The sequence below is a fragment of the Rhinolophus hipposideros genome (assembly GCF_964194185.1).
Source record: "Rhinolophus hipposideros genome assembly, chromosome: 1".
In the NCBI taxonomy this organism is placed as follows: Eukaryota; Metazoa; Chordata; class Mammalia; order Chiroptera; family Rhinolophidae; genus Rhinolophus; species Rhinolophus hipposideros.
In genome coordinates this window covers 17,984,225-17,997,899 of record NC_138047.1, presented here as the reverse complement: position 1 = coordinate 17,997,899, position 13,675 = coordinate 17,984,225, and the positions used below count along the sequence as shown (strand labels likewise).

At 38.0% G+C, this 13,675-nt stretch overlaps 2 protein-coding genes across 25 annotated transcripts in view; one reads left to right on the top strand and one right to left on the bottom strand.

Annotated features, from left to right (window-relative positions):
- CACNB2 (calcium voltage-gated channel auxiliary subunit beta 2) overlaps nucleotides 1–8,093 on the top strand; it is a 332,881-nt gene extending 324,788 nt beyond the window's left edge. For 10 of the 12 annotated variants that reach the window (XM_081053388.1, XM_081053383.1, XM_081053392.1 and 7 more), the window contains 3 exons: nucleotides 1,542–1,637; nucleotides 2,813–2,998; nucleotides 4,114–8,093. In XM_081053388.1, coding sequence (XP_080909514.1) covers nucleotides 1,542–1,637; nucleotides 2,813–2,998; nucleotides 4,114–4,596 — 765 coding nt within the window. In that variant the 3' untranslated portion in view covers nucleotides 4,597–8,093. The remainder of the gene's footprint in view (nucleotides 1–1,541; nucleotides 1,638–2,812; nucleotides 2,999–4,113) is intronic. The other 2 variants (XM_081053385.1, XM_081053386.1) reach the window with 1 other exon arrangement.
- The window catches only part of NSUN6 (NOP2/Sun RNA methyltransferase 6), a 61,196-nt gene continuing 47,980 nt past the window's right edge, over nucleotides 460–13,675 (bottom strand). For 12 of the 13 annotated variants that reach the window (XM_081053507.1, XM_081053506.1, XM_081053509.1 and 9 more), the window contains 6 exons: nucleotides 11,947–12,072; nucleotides 9,308–10,301; nucleotides 7,102–7,871; nucleotides 5,653–5,768; nucleotides 2,967–3,152; nucleotides 460–1,687 (listed from right to left, as the gene is read on the bottom strand). In XM_081053507.1, coding sequence (XP_080909633.1) covers nucleotides 10,089–10,301; nucleotides 11,947–12,072 — 339 coding nt within the window. In that variant the 3' untranslated portion in view covers nucleotides 460–1,687; nucleotides 2,967–3,152; nucleotides 5,653–5,768; nucleotides 7,102–7,871; nucleotides 9,308–10,088. The remainder of the gene's footprint in view (nucleotides 1,688–2,966; nucleotides 3,153–5,652; nucleotides 5,769–7,101; nucleotides 7,872–9,307; nucleotides 10,302–11,946; nucleotides 12,073–13,675) is intronic. The other variant, XM_081053500.1, reaches the window with a different exon arrangement.

The following is a 13,675-nucleotide window of genomic DNA, read 5'->3' as shown; positions in this document are numbered from 1 at the left end:
AAGCGTTTAAAGAGATATTAGTTTTTAAGATTGATAGGAGCAAAGCATGATTATCAGTTTCATGGCTTAGAACAGCTGATTCTCAAAGTGTGGTCAAGTTCCTGAGGCTGGTTTCTAAAACACTTTCAGAAGGTCCATGAGATCAAAACAATTTCCATACTATGAAACATTCTTCACTCTTTCCACTGTTTTGACATTTGCACTGATGGTGCAAGAGAAATGGTGGGTAAAACTGCAAAGGTCTGAGTGTGAATCATGACTGTCGTACCAGACAGTACTAGCCGTTACTGTATTCTCCCCACTATGTACTTAATTTTATTCAATTGTGACTCTTGCACAATCCATTTAAATATTCTAATGAAACAGGAAGTACATATAAGCTACATATACCCAAGTAGGTTACTTATGTTGAAGATAAGCACTGATTATTTGAGTCACGAATTAACTAGACACTTTTTTCACGGAACACCATTTTTATTTGAAAGAACAACTGACAGGCTCTGCTTATTCAGACTTGGGTATCTGGTAGATATTTTCTGGAACAAGACGAGTCTGTCACATCAAGGAAAACAACTGACAGCCTTTGTTACAAATGATAAAACTCAAGCATTCAAACAAAAATTAGAATTCCGTAAAACTTGTATTCACCTTTGAGAGCTTGGCAACTTCCCAACAGATAAAGACTTTTCTAATGAGATCAATAATATTAAGAAATATGTTTTAATATTTTGTAATGAAATGTCTCAGCTTTGGAAGAACTGAAGAACTTAGTGAACCATTATTTTCCAAACGATTGATGAATGATGTTACAAATCATGCATGATAAAAGATCCATTCCAATTTCAAGATAGACCAATGTATTTTAATGTAATAGTAAGATAGGTTCTCTGATATGCTTTCATATTCCACATGGTAACTAGTCTAAGAAACTAGTGTAGTTTCTACACTACAAAGAAGAATATTCACAATTATCTGGAAAAGCTACTAAAATATTCCTTTTCTCAACTACATAATTTGTAGAAGGCTAGATTTCCTTCATATATTTCAAATGAAACCATACATTATACCAGAGTCATGTAGAAGCAAACAGGAGACTTCAGTTGGCTCTAGAGAGATTTGGAAAAAGGGCTATTTTTATAAAAATAAGTAATTTATGTTAACATGTAATAGGTTTATTAATTTTTAAATGAATATTCTTTTAATTTCTAAGATGGTAAATATTAGATATAATTCACATAAGGAAACACTTTTTAGGTTTCTCAACAATTCTTTTAAACAAAGGAGTTATGAAACAAAAAGTATGCTAACCAGTAGCCTTGAAAAAGGACTCAGAATAAGCTCCATGCTAGTTATGTTTTAGAGCTTGCAAATGAGATTCATGTTAACATTAATTTTGCAGATAATCTTGTCCATTGTATTTGTAGCTCAATCTATTATAAGCCATGTGTGCTATATAAAAAAGGGCCCCAGAGAAAGTAGTGAATCTTGTCATTTACCTGAATGCAGATATCCCTGTGTTAAAAAAATCTTATCTTTTACAGGTTTTACAAAGGTTAATAAAATCTCGAGGGAAATCTCAAGCTAAACACCTCAATGTCCAGATGGTAGCAGCGGATAAACTGTCTCAGTGTCCTCCAGTAAGTTCCCATAATGTGCAGCATAATCCAGATGAAGAGATCATTCCTGGCTTTATATTAAAAAAGCAAAAAAAAAAAAAAAAAAGCAGATGGTGAAATGCCTGTTGGGGAATGAAACATTACTACTAGCAATGAACTGTTTTCCAAAGAAGTAAATTGTCCTACCCTGTTTCTCTGAAAATAAGACCTAACTAGACAATAAGCCCTAGAATGATTTTTCAGGATAATATCCCCTGAACATAAGCCCTAATGCGTCTTTTGGAGCAAAAATTACTAAAAGACCCGGTCTTATTTTTGGGAAAACACCGTACTCTCCTACCATGAGCACTTGTCCAGATCATGGCTTACAAAAAGTTATACATTCTGTGGTCACCTTGCTTTGTTGATACCTGTTTGTATCATAACTGAAACAAGGTTGTGGTTTCAAAACCTTGGTTTGTAAGATCTATTTGAGGTTAATTAACCCTATTTATCATAGTGGACAATTATGAGCCTCTTAATAACTATCTGAGAAATGTGAGACCTTATAAAAACAAATTACTAAACAGTTACCTACATTCTGACATCTGAATACATTCCTGATTCTAATTCCTGCTTTACAAACCATGTCTTGCGACTACAGATGCTTCTAGTTTTTGTTTTTAAGTGCAAGTATTTCAGAAGTTCCAGGAATTATGATTATATCTATTTTGATTGCTTGGAGTATGTTAGAATTGATGATAAACTCTTTGAAGTACTTTGAAGTTTGTACCACGTAAAATCATCAGTGGTTTCAGCTTCTTCTGTCAAATTTCCTGTCTTCATCTTGCCTCAATGATTTCCAAGACTAAGCTTTTCACAGTCTCTATGTCAAAACAGACTTCTTCCTGTACTGTTCAGACCGTATACGTTTTTTTGCATCTCTTTTCTACCATAGTATCAATTCCTTTTTTCACTATTGACAGACAACTTTTCTGTCATGCCATTTAACAAGTATTACTACCCTGCTCACTTTCTGGTTACTACTGTTGTTAAACATCCAGTGCTCTAAGCAATGCTATCATGTGACCGAGGAGGCGCCCACAAGCGAGGGCCAATACTAAGTGGTGCAGCCCCTCCCTGCACAAGGCTGGGGTGGGGGTAAAGCTCCGTGGTGCCGGGCTGGTCGACGTGTGCCTGAAATGTTGCCTCTGCAGGAGTTGTTTGATGTGATCTTGGACGAGAACCAGCTCGAGGATGCCTGTGAGCACCTGGCCGATTACCTGGAGGCCTACTGGAAGGCCACCCACCCCCCCAGCAGCAGCCTCCCCAACCCCCTCCTTAGCCGGTCGTTAGCCACTTCAACTCTACCTGTGAGCCCCGCTCCAGCCTCTAATTCACAGGTAAGGGGACTTCTGTACCGTCTTCATTGAGAAGCTAGGCTGCCTAAGGTCACTTCGCTGGGATGCAAGCAGGTACCATTCACAGCGCTTGTGTCTCTGTCCAAACTGACACAAACATGGAGTCCTTGACACGTCTTCAGTGGGAGTTGCACACCTGTGAGAAAAGCAGATGACATTGAACAAGACAAAACTAACTGACAGTGACCACAACCATATCTGTGATTACCTGTGACTAGGGCTAGCGGGGAGCTAGGGCTAGAGAGGCACAGGGAACTTTCTGGAGTGAGGAAAATAAATTTTTTATTGTAGTGGTGGTTACATGGATAGTTACATTTCTCAACATTCATCCAACTATTAATTAAGTGCATTTTACTGTATGCAAATTATACCTTTTATCAATAAAGCTGGTTTTAAAAAATTAAAAAGCAGTGTAGACAGAATATACTCTGAATATATACAAACTTTAGAACTCGCTAATTACATGTTCTTTACGATACGCGTGGAAGAACTTTCTGCACAGATGGTAGCATCAGGCTAGGCTGCCTGGCTGCAAATCCGGGCCCCACTCCCTACTGAGCGCATCACCTTGGATAACTTCCCTGTCTGCTCCAGGAAGAGCACTGGCAACCCATGTTCGGGTGGTTGCACTGAGTTCACGTATGTAATGGTCAGCACAGTGCTTGTCTCATAGTGTCATTGAAGCATTTCCTAGTTTATCATTTTTCCTCCTTAATCCTTACCTTAAGCCAAAACGAACATCCTAAGGATTTTTCCCCACATATATTCATGGAAGTAGCTAAGTATAGAGGCATTGGGAGAAGCATCTCAGGGACCTGTATCTAAACCATGAGAACGTATAAAAGGATGCCCTCCCTCCTTCATTTAGTTATTTAAAGGTTACTCTCTGCACTGTTCTAGGTGTTTAACAAAGCCCAAGATGATATGCTACAAAGCTTATCAATGCCACTGGACATGATTAAAATAATTAAGTCACTTAGCTAGGTGAGATGTTACTTCAGCATTTTAGCTACTTCCTAGGGACTAAACTTGCACGGCCGTGCTTATGCTCTGACCTTGGCTAGCCTGATGCCTGTGTTTTCTCCCTTCGCCGCCAGGGTTCTCAAGGTGGTCAGAGGACTGACCGCCCCGTCCGTTCTGCTCCCCAAGTGGAAGAAGAGCCCTGCCCGGAGCCAGTCAAGAAGTCCCAGCACCGATCTTCCTCGTCCGCTCAGCATCACAACCACCGCCGTGGGACGGGTCGGGGCCTCTCGCGGCAGGAGACGTTCGACTCGGAAACCCAGGACAGTCGAGACTCTGCCTACGTGGAGCCGAAGGAAGACTACGAACACGTGGACCACTGTGCCCCACACCGTGACCACAACCACCGAGACGAGCCCCACGGCAGCAGTGAGCACAGACACCGGGAGTCTCGGCACCGGGCCAGGGACCTCGACCGAGAGCAGGACCACAACGAATGCAACAAGCAACGAAGCCGCCATAAATCCAAGGATCGCTACTGTGACAAGGATGGAGAAGGAACGTCCAAGAAACGGACTGAGGCTGGGGAGTGGAACCGGGATGTTTACAGCCGCCAATGACTTTGGCCCTTTTGTGTGTTTCTTTTTTTAAAGTCTTGTATAACAGCATCCTCAAACTAAATCTTTGGGGTCTACATTGCAATCATATGTGATCTGTCTTGTATATTTTGTATTGCTGTTGCTTACCTAGCAATAGCATGAAATAGAGTATTAATATACTTTTTTTTTCTTTTGTAAGTGCTATCTAAATTTGCCTGGTACAGCTGCAGTCCTCCGGTTGTGTACTGGACTTTTCAAAAACCGTTTGGGGTAGCTGCCACTCTGAACAAAATCTGCTGCCATTAGGATTTTAAGAAATGTAGTCAATGTATCCAGTAAGCCAGAATTGGCCCAGGTAAAAAGTGGAAGTTCTTGATTCTACAGATTTTTACTATGTAGGCATCTGATTTGCATATTCATTCATCCATGGACCACTGTTTCTTGCTTGTACCTCTGGCTGACTAAATTTGGGGACAGATTCAGTCTTGCCTTACACAAAGGGGATCATAAAGTTAGAATCTATTTTATATGTACTAGTACTGTGTACTGTATAGACAGTTTGTAAATGTTATTTCTGCAAACACCTTCTTATAATTATATATAATATATATATGAGTTTGATCACACTATTTTAGAGTCTTAATGCCAATTCAGCAGATTTGCTTTATGAATTACAGGGACTAGAAATGTCCACATTCAGGAAATTTGTAATAACATCTAGGCACCTATCCCCCTTCTAGTAGAAAGTCTGTATATACTGTAAATACGTGTGATTGCTTGACTCGAAAAGGGTTGATTTCCGAATGTTTTACCATCCTTGTAAGTTTATAATTTTGACCATAAATTATGGTAAATATAACCAAACTCCAAAGGTTGTTCTAATCCATGCAGTTCACACTGATTGTGACAAACACATTCTTAGTAGCTAGTGTCTCTGTCACTGCACTGGAGCCCATGGGCCGGAACTCTGTATGCACGTGCGTCTGTGTGTCAGTGTGTGTGGTGATTGTTTGAGATGAATCTGAATGCTGAAGACAAATGAAGAAACTAGAGACTGATATCCAGAATTCGACCCACCTGGCTTTGTACTGAATCGTGCTGTGTATTCTTTTAATGATCCGTTGAGCAGTCAGGGAGCGTGCTGCCAAAGGTGACTGGGAAAGCATTCATCTGTTGGCTCCTTGTTTTTGCTCCTAGAAAGTAAAAAATACAGGCAACTTTTAACTGTGAGTGTTTCACTGGAAATGTACAATCTGTGTGTGTTCGAGTATTTGTTATAGTAAGAAACGTTTACACAGCTTGTAGAATTATTTCGTCGGAAAATAAATTTTTCTAACTCCTCCCACCACTTCCTTTTCTAACCCTGCCTATCGTCCCTGTTATCTCCCAGTTTACCTGTCATTCCATCCCCCACCCCCAACTCAAACAGTTTCACTGTCTGTCAAAACCTAGAAGTGCTTCTTATAACCAAAGTTTCTGCTCTTCAGAAGTAATCAGGGCATATGGGGTGACTTGCAGTGAACAAGATGTTAAGAATATTTTCCTACATCAGACATCGACTCTGAAGGGGAAGCCAGAAGACTTGCCTCACGGATATTGCTGTAAGCAGCTCACAATGTGGTTGTCACACTAAGGCTGAAACCTTCTCCATGTCTCTAAAGTGTACACTTTGTCCAGTTACAACTGGGCAGATAAGACAGTATTAAGTGTGCAAGTTGCTAGCACTTGAAGTTTATCCGTGGAAAATGCCTATCTATAATTGCCTGACTTCAGATTTGTACATTATATAATTATTATTATTCTGTTAAATACATGAATCTACTTTTTGTTTGGCTCCTTTGATTATTCCAGTTTCTTGCCAAATATTCTTGGATCTTTAGAAGTAAAACTGTTTCACTTTTAACTCCTTATTTCCCCTGCTCCCAAGAAAACTCAAGAGTTTTAAAAATGAGTTACGCATAGTGTTGTATCAGCTAATATGAAACATTTCCCTCAGAATCAATGCATTTGTTAATTAGCTCTGTGATGTTGACATGAATTTATTTACTGAATATAAAAACTGTAGTCATAATATATAAATTAATGCAAAATAGTCACATCATCGGGAAACCATATTCCAATTAAGACTGCTTTTATAAAGTATTTCTGATAAACGTTCCATCACAGTTAAGATGTTGCTGACAACCAGCCTCATCCTTTGCTACATCTAATTTCATCCCAATATTTCAGAATACTTAAATTCTTGAAGCATAACTGGTATTTATCTAGCCTGCTGCTATCATTAATCCCTTTCAAAGAGTCGTGCTAATGGATTCCATTTTTTAAATTCTGTACCTGGATTCTTAGCTTTTCACTTTGCTGTGAAACATGTAAGTCCGAATCAGAGTATTCCTCAAAAAACTGTGTTACAGGATTTGACATAAGACCATCTATACATGAAAACTGTACAGCGGGCATATCTGTAAATGATGTGTACTAAATCTGTAAATGAGAAATAATCCCAGGGACAATAGGGTATTTACTGACCTGTGGAATGTAAAAGTAGTCTTTTCACGCAGTGAAGGCTTAATCTTAACCGACTCAGTTGCAGAACCGTGATTTTTGTAGTCAACCTAGAAAGTGCTGGAAATGTTAATAGTTTTACGCTTTTTTTGTCAAACCCATTTCAGATTTTCCTATGCTCTCGCTCTACTGCTCATTTAAGTTACTGTTACAAAAAGGTGCTGCTAAATGTAGGGTGTCTTAGTCATATTGTACTTTGGGACAATGCCACATTTTTAACATGGTCTGCTCTGCATTCCTGTTAAACATTTGCTGTCAGCTACACTGAACTGTTCGACAAACCTGGTTTAAAGTCATTCATATGAAACAAATAAAGAGCTGGCTTCTGCACTGTTTATTACTGGTAGTATCAATTGCAATTTTAGGAATAATTCTGATAGTTGAGAATATGTTAAATGTTCAACATCACTTCTCATTTGTGGAGCATCTTCCTTGGGGACAACGCCAATCACTGATGTCACATTAGTGATCATCCGATTATGTCTGATACAATGATAGCTTACAACAGCTTGTCAAGGATCTTTTAAGATATGAACACAGAATAATCTTTCTCCTCCTGAATTCTACATGTGCAGCAATTCTTGATTCAGATTTTGAATTTTATTCTTCCTTCATTTTTAGAATGAAGATCCATGTTGACGACAAATTTAATTCTTCAACCTTGTTCCTTTGCTCAATGATGTAATGCTGCTTGTCTTGGACACTCTGGTCTTACTCAAACTTCAAGAGTCACACTGTTGGAGAAAAAAAGGGAACTCGATGGTTTTGGGTCAGTTGGTTCATTTCAGCTAAATTATATTTTTAACTATTTGTATTTCACTTTGCTATTTAAAATGTTGATACAGGGTTTTGAAGTAAAATGTACTCACTGTTGAATTAAAATGTGTTTTTTGTTTCACATAAATATCTGTCAATACTAAATATGTTAAAAGATAATATATTAATTTTCTTCCATATTTTCCTGATCTTTTTTCCTTTTGATTGTATTTTTTCTTAAGTTTCTTAGTCCTTTAAGATTGAATGTGTGTTTTCAATTTGCTTTATTTTTTGAAGGAAAGAAGCCCACTAAAAATGTGTATGTTAAAGGAAAAAATTTTAATAATATTATTTGTCCTTGCTGCTTTTAATAATGCAAATATTTTTCTTCTATTTAGCCTGTAGTGCTTACATTCTGATATGTCACTATTCATCAAAAATTTACATGTTTGCTGCTAGACTAATTCTCTACCATTTTCATCCCAGCTTAGCACATAAGGCTTGTTAAAAGCATGAGAGGAAATGGATTTTGTATATTTTTTTAAAAAATACATTTAAAGTTTAGGGAAGTATGCTGAGCCCTAGAAACAGAAGTACCGCTGGTAAACAGTATTTCTCTTTAGTCAAATGATATCTACTGTATATAAAACAGAATGAGGGATATGAAAAAGTCAGTCACATATTAGAATCTTCTGGAGCTTGAAATGTTTTCCCTCATTCAATAAGCATGCTATTGGTGATCTGCTCTGAAGCAGTGACAGAAAAGACAGGATCCCTGCCTCCAAGATTTTCCCAAGTCTGAAGGGAGCAGTGAGGGCATGCCTAGGAAATTAGAGTGAGTGTGTTCAAAGTGCCACAGTAGCAGTAGATGAGTCCTAGGGATATAGAGAGAAATGCCAAACCCAATCTCAGGCAAGGGTATTCAAGAAAGGCCTCTTCAAAGATGAGGCTATCTAAAGATCTTACCATCTTGCTGGATACAATAAATAGTTACGAGGTGAAAACTTGGGGGTGGGGGGGCAGGAGGAACTATTAGGCGATTGTTTCCAACTGTCCACTTTACCTGCCCAAGGCTCAGAAATTCTGGGGTGATTTGAATGCAAGTTAAAACAGATGTATAGAACTTTACATAAGACGGCCTTTAGCCTAGGGCTGGATGTTGGGTATTTAAACATATCTAAAAAGCAGGTAGGATGAAGCAATTATAAGGTTATACTTGATTTAAAAAGAAAAAGTAGTCACTTTCATTGGCCACTACAGGGGGATGTTTGATCATTTTTGTGATTTAGATGATGTTCTTGTTTTTATCTAAATTCAGATTGGATTATGAAGTGGTCTTTTGGGTCTTGATCTATCATAGTCAAGGTATGTTGGTATTCTGGGAAATTCTGTTCAATAGAAAAACAAGGCCTACCTGTAAGTGCCGGGCCAGTTCCCAGTTAGAAGTTGGTTTCCTCTTTCTCACCAAGCACGTCTCTAAAAACTTGTATGGTATGTGTTCCAATAGATGATAACAGGTATCCAAATTGTGGCATATTCTCATTTTTTTAATCTACCAAGTGAAGAAAATATTCATTTTATTTTTTAGCTCAAAGTCATGACTAAAATGTAAACAAAGTAAAGGAAGACTGTCACTTAGAAGACGTCCAGACTTCATTTGAAAGAGCGTTTACTTACCAAAACAGTAAGCAGGAAAAGAGGTAAAGTGCTTGGCTTCATGATTGGCACATGATAAATGTCATACTTCCCATGCCCTGAGTTCTTAAGGAACTACTCCTTAGGCACTCAGGAATGGAAAACAAGTATTTTTTATAACCAAATTAAATATTGCTAATTTTATTCCTTTCATTAGATTCACCAATTAACATTAAGTGACTTGCATTCTATACAAATGAAAACACGAGACCCCCAAATGAAACTATGTTCCAGACATACACAGGAATCTACTTTTCTTTATATTCTGCTAAGTCCATAAAGAAAAAATTATTTTAAATTTATAATCTCCGACCACCCTGATTACTTCCTCTATGTCTCTTGATCCCTGGTGAAACCTCTGGCAGCGGTTTCTGTTTCATTAGCAACCATGCCATCAATCACTTGGACTGACAGCAGTTTGATTTTTAAATTAAAGTGGGCACGTGCACACACACACACCCACGAAATGTTTGGAATTTTCATTTCTAAGGATCTGTCTCTTATGTGCTTTTCCGTTTTACAAATTTTGCAATAAAAAAACCTATACAATCCTTATTTGCCAGCCAAATCATGTCTTCCACTTTGGCATTTCTCAGAGAATCAAAGTCTGTGTCCGGTAATGGCACAACAGATGGATCAAATCGCTGCAGCTGTTTCAATTGTTCAAATGACAGGCCCGCTCCCATCATTCCTTCTCCTCCAATCTGTGGTTCCTGTTTTGGAGGAAATGAATAAATATGGATGAACATCCTACAATTAGTAAGTGAGCTTGTGCACAATTTAAGTTAAAAGACAAATTGGGTGGTAATTATAAGTTTCAAAAATAGAAAAAATGAGTAAATACCTTTTATTTTTATAGACTGTACATATTATTTTTCCAGGTAGTAAAGTGGGAAAGCGGTAATAATATGGTCACCTGAAGAATGAGTAACTATTATTGTTCATATGCTTATCAAATACCTTGACAGTGCAAAAGGCCTGAGCTTCATATTAAAAATACATGGATTCAAATTGCAGCTCGGCCATTATTTCAGCTGTGTGACCTTAAGCAAGTAACTTCACCTAACTGCTTCCTCATCTATAAAACAATAAAATACTCAGTTCTGAGGCTTAAATAAAGAAGGTAGTATCATGCCTGACATATAGAGGCACATGGTCCTCAATAAACAGAACATTTATCAATAACAGCAATAGATAAAAATTCAGCTTTATCAGACTCCCTCAAACTTCCTTAGGCATGTAAAGATGCCTCTCTCTGACCCATACCAATTGGATAATAAAAGATTTTTGTTATGGCTTTTACATGCATTAGAATATTAGAAAAAATTCAATTAAGGCTGCATCCATTTGTTTAGAGGAACACTAAGGAATTTAGACTCATTGGGAATTGAGTGACATTTTCAGACCACTACTACAAAAGATTCATAATCCTAGTTTAAGTCCCTAATTCACAAATATTTATGTGTTTTATTTCATTAGGTCTATGTCTGAAAACTTCACGGATTTATTAACCCATCAGGAAAAAATTCCGTCTCCTTTAGATACATGTATGTGTATATACACAAGCACAAAATTCCAAGTGAATTCAGAAGTCTTCCTTTCACCTACAATGCAGTTAACTTAATTCCTATACCTACAAGCCATCTCCTGATTGCTTTTTATTTCTATATTCCAATTACCTACTATGATTCTATACTAGAAGGTACTAAAGTTACATGTTCAATGGATGTGAATGAATGTGAGCATTATTACAGATTTAAGCTTAATCTCAAACATCATGGGCTAAAAATATCTAAAAACATTATGAACATGTTTTCAATAAAAACCGTAATGGAAAGACAGTGCTAAGTAAAATGAAGTACAAGAAAGCTTTCTAAATGTTACATAATTTATATAAGAAACCATAAAGAAGCAATAATCCTGAAACATTCCCCCACCCCCTTGGCTAAACTGTTGATATCCCAGTTATTTTAAAGCCTGTTTGGTCTTTGATACAACATGGAAAAAAATGCTCAACATTTTTCTTATCGAGAAAGTCTAGGACTGGGAGGGAGAAAAGCGACTTCTTGGAAACAAGAACAAAAGCCACAAGTGAAAGAAACATCTAATAAAAACACACCTGAGCTCTGGAGCACATTAATACAATGGCAAGGAATGAACACAGGGAAAAACTGTCAGGATGTGAAATTCTCCCTGGGCAGTCTAAAATGGATTCAGTGAAACATTCTTGTTTATGGTAGTATTTGCTTCAGAAGTCTTACCTGACGTATTTCTTCATATAACAGCGTGTATTCATCGTCACACTTAACTTTCTGTGACTGAATCAGATTACACTGAGAAAATGGAATTGGTCCTTACCTGTGGCTGAAGCTGAAGGCAAGGAAATGTTCTGAGGGCCCAGGCCACCTGCTCTTCATTTTCTGCCAGTGTGATCGTGCATGTGCTATAAACCAGCACGCCTCCTGGCTTCAGCAGTTTTACTGCCTGAAGAAAATGGGATCAGACTATGTGTACCACAAGGCCAAATAATCATTTTAGTGAAGTTTATATCTCTGTGATACCTTTCAAATATCTGGGAGAAAGAAATGCTGTCCTGTATGACCAGGATTCTTTCCTAATTATACACGTTCCAGACTAGATCCATTTCATTATCTCGGAGCTGTTATAGTCCATTTGCACCAAGACTTCCCCAAACACGCTCATTCAGTTTCATGACTTCAGATACCAAACATACATTTTTTGGCCAGACTTGTTTTTGAATTCCATATTTATAAATTCAATTGCCTTCTCAATATTTCTACTATGGAATTTTACATGTTTCCAAATGCACTACTAGCTTCCCAGTAGGAGACCTACTGGAACAGTATTTCCATCCCAGATGCTCAGGCCCCAAACCTTACGTCATCCTTTACCATTCCTCTCTCACATCCCCATACATCAGCAAATTCTATTGTCTCCATCTTCAAAATATACCCAGAATTTGGCTACTTCTCACCACTCCCACTGCTATCTTCCGGTCCAAGCCTCATGGTCTTTTGCCTGGATAATTGCAATAGTCTCTGACTTAGTCCACCTGCTTCCCCTGACCAACCTACAATCTATTCAATACAGCGGCCAGAGCAGTACTTTCAGAACTTGTCACTTCTCTGCTCAAAATCTTTCAAATTCCCTTTATTATCACTGGAGTCCAAGCCCAGGCCCTGACACTGGCTTTCAAGGCCCCACACAAAGCAGGCCTCTGGCTTCCTTTCTGACCTCACCTGGAACACCTGCTCACTCTGCTCTAACAACACGGGCCCGTGCTGTTCTGGAACACACATGGCACATTCCCCCCCAGGATGTGGGCACAAGCTTGGAAAACTCTTCTAATTTTCTGCATTACTTGCTCTTTCCCAAGTTTCTTATCTTTGCTCATATGTCACCGTTCCATTGATGCCCTCGCTGCGCACCCTAGGTCAAACTGCAACTCTTCCAATCCAGCACTCCTATCCTTCCTTCCATTTCTCAGTGCTTCACAGGGTTACTGTCTTGTAAGAAACGAAATAACTTATTCATCTATTTGTTAGTTTTCCTCCCCAGTCAGAACAGGAACCCCACTTATAAGAGTAGGGGCTATATTTTTCATTACTGTATTGTCAGCACCTAAAATACTGTATCACATATAGTACATGCTCAGTGAGTATTTGTGCAGTAAATAAATGAGTATTTGTGCAGTGAATAAATGAATCAGGAAATAAGGTGTTATACAAAACTCAATTTGTCCCAAAACACAAAAGTTTATCCAGTTAAAATATTAATGGAAATATTTTAAAATACATAGTATATATATACTGACACATTTTTAACCAGAGTATGCGGATCAGATTTAAACTTTGTTACTGTGTGACAGCTATTATTTTAAGCACTTTACATGGATTTTTCTCAATAAATACTTCTAATAGCTACGAGGTATGGTTACTACCTCAAATGAGGTAACCCTATTAGGTAGACTTATTATCCCCATTTCTCAGATATGGAACCAGTGTATCAAAGTCACTTAAGTGGAGGATGCATGACTCCAATCAAGATGTATCTGATTCTGGCCTTA